The sequence below is a fragment of the Chaetomium globosum genome, genomic scaffold (assembly GCF_000143365.1).
Source record: "Chaetomium globosum CBS 148.51 scaffold_11 genomic scaffold, whole genome shotgun sequence".
Taxonomy (NCBI): domain Eukaryota; kingdom Fungi; phylum Ascomycota; class Sordariomycetes; order Sordariales; family Chaetomiaceae; genus Chaetomium; species Chaetomium globosum.
In genome coordinates, this window is record NT_165986.1 from 12,667 (window position 1) to 32,535 (window position 19,869).

Below are 19,869 nucleotides of genomic sequence, written 5' to 3' on the forward strand. Positions count from 1 at the left end.
GCACCTGCGAAGTTCGCAGCGTTCTGCTGCGCTGACCTCGTGTTATCCGCATGGCAGTCGTAGGTGCAGGTATTTCCGCTGCTCTGTGCTTGGTTGACGCCACAGCGTTGTTCGCATCCTATCGCCGTAGCCGTAAAGGCCAGGACAACCGTGAAGAGCGTGCGAAGCATTGTAAAGCTATTGGCGGTCAGTTCCATTGCTAGATGTGACTCATAGAGTAGGAGCGTACTGATGGAATGGATAGGAAAGTTCTGAAACTTTTAGAAGCTTGTTATGTCGTCGTGCTGAGTTGTCTTGGGAATGTTGGTGGTGTGAACTAAGACGCTGACGCGGGTTCATGACTGAACCCTTACTATTTGTACTTGGAACGGTAAATGCAGATTCGCACTAATTCGCCACCCAAGATACCGTTAGGAGTATGAAAAATAGCGGTGACTACGAGCGGTTAGTCTTGTCTCACTCAATGGCATTCAGTTCGCGTAATATGGCCCAGGCGTGCTTCCTTGCTGGGAAAAAGAGCGACGGCGAGCTGAAGCGGCGCGGCAGTGATGGTACACGATTGCCCGCCATACTCCAAATGCCTGCTTATCCATTCCTGTTGGAGTTCCTATGGAAGCTAAGGTAGGTGGGTGTGCCGAATGAGGGGTTGACAAGAAGCAGGAAACCAGGACATCACCCGGGCTCTCTTCCAATCGTCTCAAGCTTGGCGGCTCCAGCTCTCACTGGCGTTTCGAATCTTCACTTACGCTTTGCCGGCTTCCTTCGGCCTCTCAGATACTTGAACTTTGAGGAAGGGTCAATATGTACCTACGGTAACCTCTCACCGGCCGCTGTGTACCCGTAGAGGGAGCCACAGTGATGTTGGGTTGAGTAAGTTGGATCGGAGATTGAACTACCCGGCGACTGCAGAAGCCAGTGACTTGGAGGAATAAGGTCCGCAAAGGTACCTAAGCTGTGAGAGCGACTTGCGTCAGAAGAAACGTGCAATTCTATTACCGTTCATCTTAGTTCTACCGTGTTACCCCTATTTTGTACTCATTCTGCCTCACATGCACCGCCTCCGGATCCTGCAGCAGCACCTCCTCGCTATGCATCGAGCCCGTCGGCGCAGGGCCTTGGGAACACTGGAGACCCCGGGACTGTGGATAGAAATCGGCAGTTTTCCGGACGGTAGTCTCGGTGGTCATATGGACAACGCCCCCCGCGGTCTTCTTCCAGTTGGCGTCGTCATTAAAGTCCACCGTCATGAGGCCCGAGGGCGCAGTAGGAAGACCGTGGCAGCTGCCGTGGGGGGAATCGGCGTCGCTGCCAGGCCAGTCTTCGAGGGTCCTGCACTTATCGAGCACGCTCCCGTTAAGTTGTTGCCACTTCGCGCGCCAGCCGCGGCCGTGGCGGATGGCACTGCGGTAGGCGGCCTCGCGCTGCTGCTTCTCCTGGCGTAGGACGTTCTCCCTTTTAGCCCGCTGCACAAATAGCGAGCGGAAGGAGACGATGCAAGCGACGAGGAAGGCCACGCTCAACTCTGCGTGGAACCAGAACCACGTAAATGTAGCACTCTGGCTCTGAACCACCTGGCCAGACACCGCCATGGTGTACTGCTCGTGGAAGACGGTGCCGCGCACGATACTGATGGCGATGGTCACCCACACCAGACTAAAGACAAAGCTCAGAGTGAGCTTTTTGCGCCTGTTGATGCCGCTGCCCCAGAGGATCCAGATGGGGAAGCAGAGGACTATGATAGAAGCAGACAATCAGTCGGGATCGATAATGGTGAGTGAGGTCTAGTATTAGTCACTTAGGTTAGGGTCAGGGGCTAATCTCACTGAGGATATCCGACAAAACATCCACAACTACCGAGAAAACAGATTTCACAAAGATACGTCTTAGTATTGATTTGTCCACACACTCGCCGCCCAAAATGTAGTCGATGGGCCCAAACAAACACCTAATCTCCTGTAGGCCGCACAGTACGACGGCGCCACCCACAGTAAAGACGGTGACGATCCACCACGCGATATGAAAGCTGCGGAATCCGGTGCCTAGAGGCTTGAAGAAGAGCAGGAAGTTGAGCTTGATAACGAGGAGGCCGACAACGGTGATATAAACGCAGACGCCGAGGGCTGTGAAGCCTTTCTTGGAGTTTGCGAAGAAGTCGGAGCTGATCTTGGAATGGTCGCCCTTTTCGACGGCCTCGACGTCGTACATGTAGCCAACGTAAAGCTGAATCAAGACGGTCTGGGCGCTGTGCAAAGCAAGCCCGACGAGCATGAGGTAGTCCTCGGTTGCTAATTTTCGGAAGCAGACGAAGCGGATATAAACGCGGACGGAGAAAACAACAGCGCATAGGCCGAAGAAGACCCAGTTAAGGACCTATTCCTCGCTTAGTAAGAATAATATTGCTAAGAAGAAGTTATATCATCAATGTACACACATAAAAAACCGAAATGGCGATGTTGTCATTGCCCGTTGGGGCGAATAAGGTGGCGTGTTTATCTGCCGTTACTAGCGCAGGGAAGCCGTTATTAATGAACGACATATTGAAACCCAGCCTCGACTGGCCACCGCTGAGTAGTGCTTCTTGCTCTAGGAGTGACTGGGGACTATTCAGTAACAAGTTGGCGACTCGCGTTTGCCAGTGGACGCATGGACCGTGGATGATGCGTCGATGCCAAAATCAGGACATGGAGGCTGTGGAGGAGAACATGGGACTACCCAGCCAGAGAACGGGTTTCTCGACGGTCTGCCTTTTCTTTTCATTCTTCCAGACTTTAAAGCGACGTTGTGGAACGGTGTGCCGGTTACTTTGGACACTTCCATGTCTGGATGGCGAGTTGCTAGACATGTAGTCAGCGGCGCATTTATCCACACAGCCATCCTTGTTCCACCCACCTTCAGCCCCCAGGAGATGTGGCGGGAAGCCTTCGTCAGACACACGCTACGGTGAATGCGTGCGGCACGGTGCCTTCACAGCAGGGACAGCAGAGAACAGACATGACATGGAGAGAGCGGAATTCCGCCCAATAACGCCGCGTATTGTCTGATGGCCTGTCCCTGCAAGACTGGGATCGACAATTGGACCATCGGGCCCATTACTCGCATGTTGATTGGTGAGTCTATGTTTAGTTATCGAAAGTTGGGGGCCAAATCATGCGCTGCTCAGAAGAAGAGTAACGAAGTGGTTGGTTGTTGGCTCAAATTTCCAACAAAACCCCAGGTCTTTTCAGCTTTTCATCTTCCTTCAAGTTTCCATCTTCAAATCAAAATCGAACAGGCAGCTATCCCGCATCAACACGGCCAAGGACCTGCCGGCTCCGAGCGCAAGGCCCGGCACACCCTCCTCGCTCGGGGTTTCACTCTCTCCTTTCTTACCACCCTTATTCCGAGAAAGTAGCTGAAAGCTTTCTGTCACCTCCCTTTGGGACTGTTCTGTGCCGCGTCTTTGCTCCGTCCCGCCCCTCCCATACCGCCAAGCACAAATCACGCTTCTTCCTCGCCCTCCGTCAAGTTCCAAAGCTCCCAGTTCTTCAATCATGGCTCCCGTAGTCAGCATCGCACTAGCCGGGCTGGCTGCTACCTACGTTTTCCTCCGTGTGCTGCTCAACCTGACCCAGGATGCGAAGGAACCGCCCGCCATCTTAACGGGTATTCCCTTCGTCGAGCCCTTGATTGGTATGATCCGGGAGAAGTCGCGTTTCCATACGCGTCTGAGGTCAGTCCCTAAAACCCGTTCCCTTCCCCTATCCACCTCGTCTAATACATACATGTACATGCAACTAACACCACACAAGGGACACCACCCGGCTACCCATCTACACGCTACGGCTCCCATTCCAGCGCATCTACGTCGTCAACGCCACGTCCCTGATCCCCCTCCTCCAAAAACAATGGCGCCTCATCAGCTTCGCATCCATCGCCGCTGACGCGGGCGCCGTCGTCGGCATGAGCAAGCCCGCCCTCGAGGTGATGAGGCGTGACCTAGACAGCGAGCACGGCTTCAGCCCCAGCTGGCCCAAATACATCATGCCGGCCATGGCGCCCGGCCCCGACCTCGACGCCATCAACCGGCCGCGCCATCGAGGTTCTACGTCGCCGAGCTCGCCGCCCTGCGCACCCCCGGCACCACCACCACCACCGTCAACCTCGCCGCCTGGTCACGCCGCATCATGGTCACCTCCACCTCCGAAGCCGGTCTGGGGCCCCGCCAACCCCTTTCCGCAACCCGGCCGTGGCCTCCGCCTGAGCGACGTTCGAATCCGGCTTCCTGACGCTGTCCATGTTCCCGCTAGCATCCTTCTTTTTTACCCACCCTGCACCGCGCGCGCGAGGTCGCCGCCGCCGCCATGACGCAGTACATGGTCTCGGGCGGGTGGCGGACGGGGTCGGGGCTGGTGCGCCGGCGCGTCGAGCACCACGCGGACCTCTTCGGCCTCGGCCTCGCCGACGTCGGCCGCGGCGAGCTGGGCAACGCCTTCGCTGTGCTGGGCAACACCACGCCCTGCGCGTTTTGGGTGCTGTTCCAGCTACTGTCAGATCCGCGCGTGCTGGGGGACGTCCGCCGCGAGCTGGAAGCTCTGGTCGTCGTGCGGGAGGAAGTCGATGAGGAGAGTGGTGGTCGCGTTAGTGTTAGCACGATCGATCTGGCGGCGGTAAGGGAGGCGTGTCCCGTGCTGATGAGCGCGTTCCAAGAAACGTTGCGGTTCCGTGCTGTGAATGTGGGTCCCCGCGTGTTGTTGAAGGATGTGTGGATTGATGAGGGCCGGGTGTTGTTGAAGAAGGGCGCGATGTTGATGGTTCCAGCCGCGGTGCAGCACACGGATAGGGAGGCGTGGGGAGAGGATGCGGCCGAGTTTGACCATCTGCGGTTTGTGCCTGCGTCGGCGGGGAGGGAAAAGAGGAGGAAGCCGAATCGGGTTGCGTTCCGGGCATTTGGTGGCGGCCATGTGCTGTGTCCTGGGCGTCACTTTGCTAGTACCGAGATCTTGTCGTTGGCGGCGTTGTTGGTCCTGCAGTTTGATGTGGTACCGGTTGCGGGCCGCTGGGTCGAGCCGACGTGGGAGAACTCGCCTGCCCAGGCGGGCTTTCCTATTATTGATCAGGATATCCCCGTTGAGTTGCGTCCCCGAGGCCCGCAGCGGAAGTGGAAGGTTGTGTACTCGGGCACAGACAAGGCGATGGATATTGTGTCGGAGGATATCGCGGCTGGGGGTAGGGGGGCCCTCTGAACAAGCCTACGAGTCGAGCCCCACGACATTATATGTTGTATTGTTATTACCAAGAGCAAATTTGTGCAATAAACGGGTGTTGTACACCATCCATATAATAGCTAAGAAACGCCTTGTTACCTATCGATCACCTCCTTTGCCCAGCTAAGTACAGGTACCTAGGTAGGTGCCTATGTACCGACATCTCATCTCTAGGTACCCAGCCTGATCTTCCACTGTCAACTAGGCCGTATAGTGCTCGATCGGGTAGGGAGTCGTTACATTGCATAAGGGCTCTTTGCCCCCGAATCCCTTTGGGTAGAGTACAGACAACTCTAAACCACGATATATTACACATGCAAGTACTCGAGACTTGTGCGGCCGCGTCGCGCAGCACAATCCACCGAAATCAACGCCACAACAGGGAGGGCTGAGACCTTGTACACCACGAATAAATTACAGACTTTTTTGTGATGCCGCTGACATTCGATATCCCCCTTGTTAATACTGAAACACCTCGAAGTCTAGCCCACCTTGAGATCTACTTGTTCAGCAACCACATGTATTCCCGAGTCGATCGTGATGAGACAATGTCATCGTCCTTTCCCCCTTCGCATCGCCCCTTTCCATCGCCGGGAACACTTCCATCAAAGAGTCGAGTCGCAGCGTTCCCATCTTCCCTCTAATGCAGGGTCGACTTCGCCAACCGTTGCAGGGCTGCTCTGCCCCGGCGGCCCTTCCATCTGCGGCGCCGCATTTTTCTTGGGGGGGGGAGGGGGGTTCTGTGTTTACTAGCGTTGGCTGTAAAGGGGTGAAGGGGAGGCTGTGGGTGGTGGTGGTGGTGGGAGAATGCGAGTGTTGAGGATGGAGGGGAGGAGGAAGGCAAGAAGGGTTTGTCGTCGTGGGAAGGGGCTAGGTTCTGGATGGGGTGGGGTACTGTGCCGGATGTGGAAGAGCGGTGGGATGGATGCGGGAAGAATGAAGGTGGTGCGAGTCGGTCTGGGATTTATGTTATGTGGGTTGGGGAGAGGGAGGCGGGGTGAGGACGGAGTAGAGGACGTTGGATTGTTGCGAAGGCTGAGCGCACAGGCTGTGAGCTCTAAAGGTAGCTAGGGAGGTAGTATGAAGGGAAAACTTGCCCGAGGAGGAAGTGTAAGGCTCGCTACGTTGTTTGTAGCCCGTTGGCCTTCGCCGTGTTAGTGCAGCCCACTCCCATATCAGCGAGAGAGAGGCACACGACGATACGACAGGATAAGTAGGTAGGTAGTTTAACTAGTTCTGTACTTTTAATAACTAACATTTTGTTATTGTAACTACTACAATTGCAGACCTCGCCCTTCGCTCTGGGTGAAGTACCCCAGATACCCCGACCTAACAGATGCCTACCCCATTATCTACCTACTTATTATGTTGAGTAAATCCACAAACTACCTACCTACCTGATATCTATAACCTACACGTGATACGGTGATTCACCGGCATCGCTTTTTTTAATCTGGGCTTTGTGGCTTATCAGTTCCAACTTCCCCCACCACAATAGGGGTGGGTATGTTTTCTATTCCGTAACGTTTCTTTCTTCTTCTTTCTTCATAATGATGCCACGAAAGATGGCAGTGGTTATTCCTCAATGGCTTCATGTCGCAATACCGCGTCGTTTCTTTGGCTCACTCATGTCGTCCGAACGTCGAGATTCCGCCGATGCTCTAGGTCGGGCCAGCATGTTGTATTCGAGGCTAGTGCCAACAGCATCAGCTCTATCACGAAGAACCGAGTCATTTGTCGTGGGAGATGTTCTCCGGGGAAGCTCGGGGCAAAATTACGTTGTTGAAGAGATCCTTCTTCACAGGAAGCCACTTCCTTGTGTCTACCGCGCTAGGCATGTATTCCATAATTCTAACTCCCTGGGTAGTTTACGTGGACTAATGACAAGTTACCCCCCGGAAGTGCTCAAGGGAACACCTAGGTTATCAAAGGTCTGCTAGAAGGCGTTTTCGAGTACGACCAGGAGCTATAAAAGCCACTCTCAGCGGCTCCGAACATCCGGACCTTAGTCGACACCATCCCTGATCGGGAACTTTTGGTCTATCCTTTCCTGACCACGACCCTTCTTCGCTTCGTGCAAAAGCCATTGTCAGATGACTTGAGAAAATCTGTCTTAAGGAGTGCTCTTACCGGGCTCGCGGAACTACATGACAGGAATATTTTCCATATGGGTACGTACACTATCGATGAACATAAATTCCCTAACTTGGTAAAGAGGAACAGGGAGTCGCTGATTCCTCCATAGATATCAAACCCGACAACATTTTAGTCGATTACGAAGAAACGGCCAACCAAGATATTCAGGTTCGAAGTGTACAGATCGGCGACCTGGAAAGCGCCCTGCGCCTCCCACAAAACAAGGTCATTAAAGGGGTCATGACCGGAAACCAGATATGGCGTAGCCTAGAAGCTTGGGCTCGGGGGAAACAAGACATGGCTTCTGACGTCTACTCCTTCGGGATCGTGGCCATATATGTGGTGCTTAAGAAGATGGTGTTCTGGCCTGGCGAGGAGGCCGCCACGTGTACGAGTACCGACGGCGAAGCCTGCCGTTCAATCCTTTACAATCACATCTCATACTTCGGCGACTGGCCTGGCTTCCGCGGTCTTTTGATGCACCTTGGGGACGAGAACGAGTACGTCGAGCGCCTGCTTGCCCTCTTGCCGGAGGTGAAACCCAAAAAGCCGTTTTCTCTGTGGGAGCCCGTGGACCCCGAGTTCCGGGATTTGATCTTGAAGATGACGAGCCTGGATCCGGCGAAAAGGATAACGGCGCGCGAGGCTCCGAAGCAACCCTGGTTTCGCGAAGGCTGAGCAAAAGAACCAGGCTGTCTCCAGTCTCTTTTCGCCGGATGAAGGAGTAGGTTGCCTCGAAGTGGCGATCCTACATGTAACGGCTAGAATGTCCCTCTTCTCGCCACTCTCCCCGAGGTACTTAGGTATATAGGTAGACTATAGTTGGTTTTCATGCGGGACGGTTTAACACCACCCGAAATCAGCCTTTCAAGATCCAGTTGCACGCTTTCTCCAGCTGTGGGTTTGGCCGTAACGTCTGACATGTTTTAATGTTCTAGTTGCCAGCTGGAGGTTAGATCAAATTCCAAAAGCAGCTTCGACTGGAGGAAGAAGAGCCAGGAAAATGATAGTAATATACGAATAGTTGAACGGAACCTTTCCAGCTGCCGGTGCTGTTGATTACCGAGGGCTGGATATTACGTGTTCTACGGCCTGGTCTCGCAAGCACAGGGTTGCTGCGATCCACCCCCTTGAGAGCTGGTTGGCCGCTCATTGGCAACGGGAATTGGAGATCTGCAATGGAACCATTCCCCGGACAAGACTGCACCACACGGCAGTTTAACACGGAACCATGCCGAGAGCGGCCCATCATTGGCTGGTGCATCTTACAAGCTTCCGCCTTTTCGGCTTGCCGTGCTTGGTTGAAGCCCAACGTCGTTGACATGGAACCATCGAATAGGGGTTGGGGACTCCCAGTGCGGGCAAATGTTACGCTGCTCCCATTTTCGCCGAAACAGGCAGGTCAACCTCCCCCAACCATGGCAACTCAGAGAAGCAAACGAACACAACTGTCGGGAGCCCCCGACCCCCGCACTCGGCTGTCCCACTCGGCTGTCTCAGCCGGCTGGTGAGTCGTTGGGATTCGACAAAGCGGGGATTGGCCGGGGCGTATTTTTATAGACACTGGAGTGGGTGTACTTGGTACAACGTTGCTTATCGTGTAGAACCCCAGCACCCAGGCCACCGGCCACCATAGATGCGGTCAAGGACCCCAAGTCCGCCGATCCCTACGATTTTGAGGTTCCCAGCCCCCAGGCAGTGAGCAAGTGCTTTCCTCCTTATTGTGGGCATCCCCGCAACTTTATTTTTGACTTTTGTGGGGAGCTCCGACCCTAAGCTTCTCTTATTAACAACACCGCCGGCCCCAGGTTCCAACAGCGCCGTGTCCCGGACTTGTGCCAGACAGCCATCCAGCACCATGGCGTCCGATTCCATCCACGAGGCCGACGCCGAGAAGGCAGGCCCAGGGCCAGCACGAAGTCAAAGACTCGGAGACGAGCATAACCGAGGGTTTGTCCAGTCCAGCCCACCATCATGGATCTCTCCTCCCACCACCACCACACCACCACCACCACCCAACCCGTCACTAACCAACCTATTCTCCTCCCTCTCCAACAGCCAACCTACACCGCCGCCGAAGAGCGCGCCGTCCTCCGACACCAAGACCTAACCATCCTCCCCCTCTCCGCCTTCATCTACTTCCTGTGCTACCTAGACCGGTCCAACATCGGCAACGCGCGCATCCTCAACTCGTCCACGCACAACGACATGCAGACCGAGATCGGCGCGACGCAGCACCAGTTCAACATCGCGCTGATGGTCTTCCTCGTCGCCTACGCCCTGTTCGAGGTGCCGTCCAACATCCTGCTGAAGAAGCTGCGCCCGTCGCGCTGGCTGGCCTTCCTGATGTTCTCGTGGGGGGCGATTACCATGGGGTTGGGCGGGGTGCGTTCGTTTGCGGCGACGGCGGGGGTGCGGTTTTTGTTGGGCGCGGCGGAGGCGGGGTTGTTTCCGGGGCTGGTGTATTATTTGACGTTTTGGTATCGGACGGAGGAGAGGAGCGTAAGGGTGGCGTTTATTTTGGCGAGCGCGACGCTGGCTGGGGCGTTTGGCGGCGCGATTGCGTATGGCATTGGGCATATGAATGGCGCGCAGGGGCTGTCGGCGTGGCGGTGGCTGTTTATCATTGAGGGGGCGCCGTCGTGCGCGTCGGCGGTGTTGGTGTGGTTTTTGTTGCCGGATTATCCGGAGGAGTTCTTGAAGGGCCGGCAGAGGGAGGTGGCGCTGGCCAGGCTGGCGGTGGAGGGGAGCAAGAGCAGCCATCGGAGCATGACGTGGGCGGATGCGGAGGGGACGTTGATGGACTGGCGCCTGTACGGGCATTACCTGATCTACTTTGGCGTGTCGGTGCCCTTCAGCTCGCTGTCGCTGTTCACACCGTCCATCACGGCCGGATTGGGGTATGCGGACTTGCAGGCGCAGTTGATGACGGTGCCTCCTTATGCGGCGGCTTATGGTGAGTGCTTTTGGGTGTCTTGAGCCGACTGCCCCTTTTTCCTTTTGTTTATCACGCACTGAGCACCTAACTAACTCTGGATGCACAGTTACACAAATCATAGGCTCCTACTCGGCGGACCGCTTCAACGCGCGCGGCCTGCACTGCGCCGGCTTCGCCTTGATCGGCGCCATCGGCTTCATGGCATCTGCTCTGCTCCCGCCGGATGCCTACCTTCAACGCTACGGCTGTCTGATTATGGCCTCCGCCGGATCCTTTGCGTGCGTCCCGCCCATGCTGGGATGGCTGACGTCCAATGTCTACAGCACGGCTTCCGTGGGCCTGGCCATCGCCATCAATGTCAGCTTTGGCGCCGGCATTGGCCAGATTCCGGGTGTCTGGATCTACAAGGCCGAGGAAAGAGAGCGGGGTTTCCTGACGGGGCATTGGGTGAATTGCGCCATGCTGCTGGTGGTCGTCGCGGGCGCAGTCGGGTTGAGAGTGTTTTATGGGTACAAGAACCGGAAGATGTTGCAGGAGAGTGGCGGCAGGGCGGTGCGTTTGTACAGGCTGTGATGTGGGCTACGCGTGAGAGTTTAAAATCGTCAGGTGAAATTGGCATTCGCGGATGTCATCTGTCACCATCAGAGGTTAACTTTAGAAAAACAGTGGTTAATGCTAGAAGTTGCCATCTGTCGCTTTGGTATTAACGATTCGAAGCGGATTTGTTGATTCTACCTGAACCTGTGTTTAGGGTGGAAGTTGCCAAATGGGTAAAGGTCCCAGGGAAATAATTAATCTGGGGTACATTAATAAACCGACACTTTGGTTCCACGGTAAGAGAAATAAGTTGCATGTATTTTTTATTTGGGAGTTTCTGGCATTCTTTGGGGATCTGCCAAAGTAGAGACTGGGCTGACCACTCAGCGTTTGCAATCATTATTCGAGCTCCTCACGAATTGAGCCGGCAGATCATGGCTTCGCAACCCCTCTTTGGACCCAGAGCTCCCGGACTGCAGGTGTCACCACTCGGTCGCATTAATTCCTGCCCCGGATTTACCAGCATTGTGTCCCTGCTCGCAAACAAGGCAGGTGTCATCAAGTGACCGGATGATGCCGATCTCGGGCGGGCGGTCCAACATTGACAACTTCGAAAATGTAACACCACCACCACCGAGCAAGAATGCCGTCAAAAGATCCCGAATCCAACAGAAAAAACCCCCAGAGCGGCAGGGTATGGATACTCGCAGCCGGTAAGTCAAGCTGCCGACATCCTATCCCGCGCGAAGCTCCAGTCATATAGCCAGGCAACCCATAACATAGCTCGCGGGGCCGTCCCAACACGCTGCTGCGCTCATCATGATAGATTGATCTTGATTGCCCCTGGGCAACCGGTACATATCACACACTACAATTTGTATGATGATACTGACGATCATGACGCGCCTCGCAGTGCTCGTCGCCGGCACCGCCGTCCTGCTCGCCCTCAATTCCATTGGCAGCCCTTTCAGCTTAGAACACGGGCCAGGGCTACGGCCGTCAGGGGAACACCAACCATGCGACCGGGCATTCTTTGTCGGCGTGCTGCCTCAGGGCGCAACTGTGGAAAATGTCACGGTGGTGCGGGATGGCGACAGCTACGGCGAGGGTGAAGCCAATGTCGCATACCCTAAAAACCCGACCCATCTCCCGCCACTGTGTGCGGTTACCGTGCGCGTGACAAGCTCGCCGACGAGCAGCTACCGGCTTGGCTTGTTCCTGCCAGAGTCGTGGAATTCAAGATTACTCGTGGTGGGAAATGGGGGTTTTGCGGGGGGGATCAACTGGCTCGACATGTAGGCACTGACTTAGTCTGCTCACTTACCTGCGCCTCTCTGCAAATACTCACAACTTATCCAGGGCCGCCGGCGCGCGCTACGGCATGGCCTCGCTCTCAACCGACACCGGGCACAGCTCCAAGTCGACCAACAGCACATGGGCGTATAACCAGCCCGAGAAGAAGGCCGACTGGGGCTGGCGCGCTATCCACGGCTCGACCGTGCTGGGCAAAAAACTCGTGCGCAAGTACTACGCCCAGCAGCGGCTAACCTATTCGTACTTTAGTGGCTGCTCGACAGGTGGTCGCCAGGGGCTCAAAGAGCTGCAGACGTTCCCGGACAGCTTCGACGGCGCGCTCATCGGTGCCGCCGCGTGGTGGACCTCCCACCTCAACACCTACGTGACCCAGGCCGGCCTGTACAACCTCCCCGAGACCGACCCCAAGCACCTCACCGACGACCACGTGTCCCTCCTCGCCGACGAGGTCACTCGCCAATGCGACACCCTCGACGGCGTCGAAGACGGCATCATCAGCAGCCCCGAGCTCTGCCAACCCAACCTCGAAACCCTCCTCTGCCCCAACCCCAGCGCCAAGCGGACCGACTCCGACCCCGACCCCGATGCACCAACATGCCTCACCCGCGCCCAACTCACCACCGCCCATAACATGTACAGCGACTACCGCTCCATCACCACCAACGAATTCCTCCACCCCGGCCTAACCCCCGGCTCCGAGCCGCAATGGCACGTGCTGATCAACGGCTCGGAACCATCCCCCTACGGTGTCGGCTACGCGAGCAACTTTCTCTTCGACGGCAACGCCATGGGCGCCGACCCCGCCACAAACACCTCCTGGGACTGGCGCACCTTCAACGAGAGCGTCGTGCAATACGCCGCCCGACACGACCCCGGCCGTGCCACCGCCGACGACTATGCCGCTTTGACAGCGGTGCGGCGCCGCGGCGGGAAGGTGCTGATGTACCACGGCACTGGGGACGGACTGGTCCCGACTAAGGGGACGGAGCTATACTACCGGCGGACGGTGGAGGCGCTGGGCGCGGCGCGGCGCGGGTGGTGGTGGTGGTGGTGGTGGGGTCCGTTCTTTGAGCGGTTGGGCTGGGGACGGGGACGCGGGGCGGGCCATGACGGCGGCGTGGATGATTTCTTCCGTATGTTCCTTGTGCCGGGGATGCAGCATTGCGCGGGGACGGCGGTGGACGCGCCGTGGAGCTTTGGCGCTCCGTCGCAGGCCGGCGCGCTGGGCAATGATACGTGGTCGGTGCCCGGGTTTGAGGATGCGCAGCATGATGCGCTGCTGGCGCTGGTGGATTGGGTGGAGAAGGGCCGCCCGGTCGAGAGCGTTGTGGCGACGACATGGGAGGATCCGGTCAATTCGACGTCGGGCGTCAAGAGGCAGCGGCCGCTTTGTGCTTGGCCGCGGCGGGCGGTGTGGGATGAAAAGGGGGATGTTGATGATGCGGGGAGTTGGTGGTGTTCGCATTGAGGGTTGAGGCCGAGGGTGCCGTGATGATGTCAAGGTGTCAGGTTGAAAGTTAGGATGGTCTTGGTGTTTTTGTTCGAGTCTGCCCCGCATTTTTGCCCATCATTCGCTGCTCGGTGCATTAGCGCCCGCCATGGCAGGAATGTGGGGTAAAATGCCAGGCCATTCAACTGTTCCTCTGATCTTATCAAGCCTCCGAGCGCAACAAGCCTTTTCATCTGACTTCATCTGACCTCATCAGTTGCTGTACTTTGTTCGTATCTTGGGAGCACGTGTGCATTGTTACATGGGCACGCACGAACATCAAATCTACAATTCACTCATTCACACTCCCTTGAGCTGCACACCCTTCCCCTGGTTTTGTTAAGGTATCCCTGTTCAAGGCGACGCTGAAACGAGCGGGAGCGAGAGCAGCTGATAGCAAGGCGAGAGAACTCGGCGGTGGAGTCCAGGCAGCCCCTCTGCCCCGCACTCAGATTTTGAGTTTTGCCTCTCATCGCGTCGCGTTAAAATTTTCCCATTTTCACACCGCAATCAGTTAACGACTGTGAACGCTGTCGACCCCATTCCCCCCTTCCCTGCCATCCCCTACATCGAAATTCGACAGACAACCACGATGCGTTACGTTCTCGTTACTGGCGGTGTCATTTCAGGTATTCCCACCCCGCACTACCATCAGCGTCAGACAGAAAGTGGCTAACGACGGCTAGGGGTTGGGAAGGGCATCATTGCCTCCTCCACGGGCCTGGTCCGTAGACACCCCCTCGCGTGTAAATTGTCCATTTTTGAAAGGGCGATTTGGCTCTAACCCGTCCGACGACAGCTCCTGAAAACCCTCGGCCTCCGTGTCAGCTGCATCAAGATCGACCCGTATGTCTCGGTCGATGCGGGGCTCATGGCCCCGGCCGAGCACGGCGAGTGCTTTGTCCTGTGCTCGGGTTAGTGAATTCATGAGGCTTGGCATATTGCAAGGATGGAAATGCTGATGATTTGTAGGCGGCGAGGTTGATCTCGATCTCGGCAACTACGAGAGGTATCTCTCGGTGCGCCTCACGAGCGAGCACAACATCACCACTGGCAAGGTCTACTTGAACGTCATCCAGAAGGAGCGCCGGGGCGACTATCTCGGAAAGACCGTCCAGATTGTGCCCCATGTGACGGACTCGATCAAGGACTGGATCAAGCGTGTGTCGAAGATCCCGGTGGATGGTTCTAGCGAAGAGCCTGATGTCTGCATCATCGAGTTGGGGTAAGTTTGTGTTGTGGCGGGTTGTCTTTTGGTTTTCAGGTCGGCTGCTGACTTCGTTTTCAAACAGTGGCACTGTTGGTGATATCGAGAGCGTAAGTTTGTTGATGACCCAGGATTACGCCCGCTTCAGTTTTGTAGTCTCTGCGGTATGGATCTGCTGACACCATCAAAGATGCCGTTTATCGAGTCTCTCACCCAGCGTATGTTCGCCCCGGACTGCCAAGTTTGATTTAGCTGACCCGAATAGTGCGCCACGAGGCGGGCGCGGGTAACTTCATGAGCATCCATGTCTCGTATGTTCCCACGGTACACGGAGAGCAAAAGACGAAGCCCACACAGCACGCCGTCAAATCGATCCGAAGCCACGGCTTGATTCCCGATATCGTCGCTTGCCGCTGCGAGACTCCCCTCGCGGAGCCCACGATCGCCAAACTCGCTCTCCACTGCCAGGTCGAGTCGGAGCAGGTTCTCGTCGTCCGCGACATGCCGACCATCTACCAAGTTCCCCTCCTGCTGCGCGAGCAGAAGCTCATCCCGCAGCTCCGGACCAAATTGGCCCTCGACCAGATCACAGTCACGCCCGAGATGGCCGCGCAGGGCACAGCACTCTGGGACCTGTGGACCTCAGTCGTCACCCCCACGTACCAGGAAGAGGTGAAGATCGCGCTTGTCGGCAAGTACATCAAATGCCAGGACGCATACATCTCAGTTGTCAAGGCGCTGGAGCATTCAGCCATGACGATCCGCCGGAAGCTCAACCTGATGTGGATCGACTCGGAGGACCTCGAGCCGACAACTGGCGGCGGGCCCGCGCAGGCCAAGTACCACAAGGCGTGGCACGACATCTCCACGGCCTCTGGCATCATTGTGCCAGGCGGGTTTGGGCACCGCGGGACCGAAGGGATGATGAGGGTGACCAAGTGGGCCAGGGAGAACAACATCCCTTTCCTGGGTGTCTGCCTCGGTTTCCAGGTGGCAGCGATTCAGTTTGCGCGCGACCTCTGCGGCATGCCCGAGGCCACATCAGAAGAATTCGACGCGCAGGCCAAAGACCGCGTCGTGGTCAACATGCCCGAGCTCGACCGCGAGAAAATGGGTGGCACCATGCGTTTGGGCCTCCGCAAGACCATCTTCCAGCAGGACACGGAGTGGTCGCGCGCGCGGTCGATGTACGGTGGCGTCGAGGTCATCGAGGAGAGGCACCGCCATCGGTACGAGATCAACCCTGACCTCGTCGAGACGCTGGAGAAGGCGGGTCTCCACTTTGTGGGCAGGGACGAGACGGGCGAGCGGATGGAGATCTTTGAGCTCAGAGACCACCCCTACTTCGTCGGTGCGTATCTGGCGTTGGACCTTGACTTACCCAGGATGATGCTGATGTCCAAACAGGGACACAATTCCATGCCGAGTACCAGTCGCAAGTCGTGCACCCCAGCGTAAGTCCCCCTTTGTGCCACGCAGAAATCTTAGGCTAACCTGAATCAGAGGCCGTACCTCGGCTTCATCGCCGCGAGCGCGGGCTGCCTGGACCAGGTGCTCAAGCAGGAGCCGGTAGAGCGGTTCAAGACCGCCACAGTGGTGAACGGCACCAAATAAGGAACGCATCGACACGAAATTATCGAAGGATTCCGAGTCGACCGGTCGCGGGAGTCTATTTCTAGCGGGAGGCGTTGCGGATCGGGGTTCTTGGGAGAGGACAGTCACGATTTCGCGGCGGAGTTAGTTCATGTTGGCCGTAGACTACTACCCCCCGCGCAGCAGATATAGGGTTGTAAATGCTCGCTGCAGCGCACTATATACACGGGAACCTAGATTTGGCCTTGGAGTTCAGGGTGTTGCTGGGAAAAGGCGCATCTACATGCATGCGCACTTAGAATAGACATGGCTGGCGTTCAGGATACGGGGGAGGTCATCTTGATTTGCGCTGGCAGCCTCAGCGCCTTGAATAAACTGAGTCTCTTTTACCACGGCGCCACTCGCGTGATTGTACCTGTATGTTCACTGCAACACTGCTTGCCACGCTGTCTGACAATCCGTCGAAACATGACAGTTGTCTGGCTAGCCCTATCCGGGCCGGTGGCGGGCCTGGCTCATTGGAGGGATTCCCCGAAGTCTAATTTTTGTCTTGGTGGAGGATAACTGGAAGGCAGCGGTGGCACTTGAACATTCGATCTTTTTCTTTTTCTATTAGATTGGCATCTGCCAACGCCAAAGTTGAGATTGTCTGCAACCAGGTCTATCAAGACATTACCTCGTATCAACCCTTCTGCCCCCTCAGGAGCTCTTCTAACCCAACGCCGTCTAGCCAACCTCTATCCGTCCGACAAATGACAAATCGTAACCGGGTATCGTGACAAAACACCAAATAAACACCACCTCAAAACTTGCTGATTAGCCCATGCCAACCACCTCTAAGCCATACCAATCTCCACAGGCTTCCCCTTCACGCTCTTCCACTCGACCGCCACCGCGCCCAGAATACTAATCGCCGCCAGCGCAGTAAACACCGTAAAAGTCTGCGTCAGCGCATCATTAAACGCCAACTTAATCCCCGGCAGCTGGGCGGCATCAAACACATCTTTGACGGTGGTCGTGCCCACCGCCAAAATCGAGCTCGGATTCTCCACATCCGGCACGTATTCAGCAACATACTCAACCAGCTTGTTGGTGAACACATTCTGCGACACCGCCACAAACAGCGCACCCCCCAACGTCTGCATAAAGATAATCAGCGACGTCCCCGTCGGCACATCCGCCATATCCAGCACCGTCTGCACCGCCATCAGCGGCTGCTGGAAGCTGATGCCAATCCCGGCCCCAATCAGGATCTGATAACCAATCCACATGCCCGACCCAGTCTCCGGCGTAAACGTCGTCGTCAAACCATACCCCACCGCCGCAACCGCGCTCCCCGCGATAATAAACGGCGTGTAGTACCCCCAGATCGTGACCGCCGCACCCGCCGCAACCGAGCACAGCACGACAGCCACCAGCATGGGCAGGTTCATGATGCCCGACCCGACGGCGCTGGCGTCCTTGACGGCCTGGAACCAGATGGGCAGGTAATAAACCGACCCGAGAAAGGCGCCACCCAGCGCCATGATAAAGAAGCCCGCGGACCAGACGCTGCGCTTGGCGAGGATGCGGGGCGGGACGGTGGCGAGATCGCCCTGGCGGAACTGGAAGTACACGAAGGCGGCGATGAGCACGGCGAAGAAGCAGAAGAGGAGAATCACGCGCCAGCTGTTCCAGGCGTAGGTGGTGCCGCCCCACTGGAGGGCGAGGAGCAGGCTGATGATGGCGGGCATGAAGACGAGGGTGCCGAAGGGGTCGAAGCGCATGACGCGCTGCCGGAGGGTGTCGTCGGCGTTTTGGAGGAGGTCGCGCTTGGGGTCTGGGAAGAACCACCAGATGACGACCATGGTGACGGCGCCCACGGGGAGGTTGATGAAGAAGCACCAGCGCCAGGTGACGTGGTCGGTGAAGGCGCCGCCCATGAGCGGGCCTGAGATGCTGGCCAGGCCGTACATGCTGCCGATGGCGCCCGTGTAGATGGGGCGTTTGGATAAGGGGACCGAGTAGGCGAGGATGGTGAGCGCGCCCGAGAAGATGCCGGCTGCGCCGACGCCGGCGACGGCGCGGCCCACGATGAGGGTCACGCTATTTTGGGCGACGCCGCAGATCAGGGAGCCGACTTCGAAGAGAAAGATGGCGATGAGGAAGACGTATTTGATGGAGAAGAAGGTGTAGAAGCGGCCGAAGAGGAGCTGCAGGGCGGCCGTGGTGAGGAGGTACGCTAGGGTTGGGAGGTTAGGGTTACGCTGGGTGGGTTTGGGATGGATAGAGGGGAGGAGGGGGGGTGGAGTTGGCTTACAGGAGGCGTACCAGCCTACGTCGGGCAGGGAGTGAAACTCATCGGTGATCTTGGGGATGGCGGTAGCGATAATGGAGTTGTCTGGGAGACCAGTTAGCTTGCTCAGTTCGTCGTAAATGCCGGAAAAAGCAAAAGGGGTACGTACCCAACGCCATGGTGAAGACACTGAGACACAAAGCCAGAACAATCAGGCCGAGCGTCACGCCACCAGGGTACTCGGTGCCATCTTCCCGGGTGGGTGTCGGCTCGAAGGCTTTGCCCGTCTTGGAGGTGGCGGTAGCCTGCCGGGCGAGAGCATCCTTCTTCTCATTCTCGATGTCGGTTTGCTCCCCGATAGCCGAGACCATGCCGTCTTCCGACACGCTCGTCCTGCTCGGGGCGAGGGTAGCAGCCTCCCACCCGGGCGCCGGGGGAGAGAGAGCCGGCTTAGTGTCCATACTTGGGAGGAGTCAAACTTGATATTGGTCAAGAGGTATTAGTGATAATCGAGTCGCTATCAGGCGAGGGAAGACTAGGTCAAGGTCTTAGGGCTTCCTCATTCACTACCGATGAGCTGCTGAGGACTGAAGACCCAGGCATTCCAACCGGACGGGTTATGGGCTTTAAGACACGAGAGCTCTTGACGGGGTTGGTGAGCGCCAAGCCGTCTAAGGGGGCAGCAACTACCATGACGCGGTGCGGTGTCTCGCATGTCTCCGAGCTCTGGCATCCTTTAGCATCTGTCCTGAGGACCGGAATTCCGAACAAGCAAGCCCAAGCAACCCAAGCAACCCAAGCATTGAAGCATTGGCAAGCAACGACCCAAAGATCTCGCTTAAGTTACCGCTAGCGTGGCTCAGATCCTGCAACGGGAGCCGGGATGCCCCGAATGCGGCACTCGTCGCGGCTGGATGGACTTTTCGGCATTCTTGGCTGTCCGAGGCGGTGGCACGCCAAAAGCACAAAGCGCAGACGGCCTAACTCCCCTCCGAGTCACCACGTCATTGTTCTCGAAGCTTAGTTACCTAGTTAAGGATTCCCACATTAGTTAATCAGACTCGAGTTTGTGCCGCGAGCCCTCGGAGCCTTCTGTTGCAATTTCGCCCGTTTCACCGTTGCCCAGAAAAAAAAGTG

General features: G+C 56.8%; 6 protein-coding genes across 6 annotated transcripts; 4 read left to right on the top strand and 2 right to left on the bottom strand.

Annotated features, from left to right (window-relative positions):
* Window positions 1–1,010: 1,010 nt before the first annotated feature.
* Window positions 1,011–2,536, bottom strand: CHGG_11050 (uncharacterized protein; the record flags this gene model as incomplete). Its single annotated transcript, XM_001230222.1, has 3 exons — window positions 1,011–1,732; window positions 1,944–2,370; window positions 2,432–2,536. The coding sequence occupies 3 exons, from the start codon at window positions 2,534–2,536 to the stop codon at window positions 1,011–1,013; spliced, it is 1,254 nt and encodes a 417-aa protein (XP_001230223.1).
* A 994-nt stretch (window positions 2,537–3,530) lies between these two features.
* CHGG_11051 (uncharacterized protein) lies at window positions 3,531–5,222 on the top strand (the record flags this gene model as incomplete). Its single annotated transcript, XM_001230225.1, has 3 exons — window positions 3,531–3,709; window positions 3,789–4,188; window positions 4,287–5,222. The coding sequence occupies 3 exons, from the start codon at window positions 3,531–3,533 to the stop codon at window positions 5,220–5,222; spliced, it is 1,515 nt and encodes a 504-aa protein (XP_001230226.1).
* Window positions 5,223–7,676: 2,454 nt separating this feature from the next.
* Window positions 7,677–8,057, top strand: CHGG_11052 (uncharacterized protein; the record flags this gene model as incomplete). Its single annotated transcript, XM_001230227.1, has 1 exon — window positions 7,677–8,057. The coding sequence occupies one exon, from the start codon at window positions 7,677–7,679 to the stop codon at window positions 8,055–8,057; it is 381 nt and encodes a 126-aa protein (XP_001230228.1).
* A 1,296-nt stretch (window positions 8,058–9,353) lies between these two features.
* CHGG_11053 (uncharacterized protein) lies at window positions 9,354–10,890 on the top strand (the record flags this gene model as incomplete). Its single annotated transcript, XM_001230228.1, has 3 exons — window positions 9,354–10,335; window positions 10,424–10,595; window positions 10,641–10,890. 3 exons carry the CDS (start codon window positions 9,354–9,356, stop codon window positions 10,888–10,890), a joined length of 1,404 nt encoding a protein of 467 aa, XP_001230229.1.
* Window positions 10,891–11,751: 861 nt separating this feature from the next.
* Window positions 11,752–16,478, top strand: CHGG_11054 (uncharacterized protein; the record flags this gene model as incomplete). Its single annotated transcript, XM_001230229.1, has 9 exons — window positions 11,752–12,149; window positions 12,214–13,616; window positions 14,344–14,381; window positions 14,457–14,571; window positions 14,630–14,882; window positions 14,950–14,978; window positions 15,130–16,215; window positions 16,272–16,318; window positions 16,368–16,478. The coding sequence occupies 9 exons, from the start codon at window positions 11,752–11,754 to the stop codon at window positions 16,476–16,478; spliced, it is 3,480 nt and encodes a 1,159-aa protein (XP_001230230.1).
* An 815-nt stretch (window positions 16,479–17,293) lies between these two features.
* CHGG_11055 (uncharacterized protein) lies at window positions 17,294–19,193 on the bottom strand (the record flags this gene model as incomplete). The annotated part of the gene is made up of 3 exons (XM_001230230.1): window positions 17,294–18,678; window positions 18,757–18,837; window positions 18,902–19,193. The coding sequence occupies 3 exons, from the start codon at window positions 19,191–19,193 to the stop codon at window positions 17,294–17,296; spliced, it is 1,758 nt and encodes a 585-aa protein (XP_001230231.1).
* Between the last annotated feature and the right edge of the window lie 676 nt (window positions 19,194–19,869).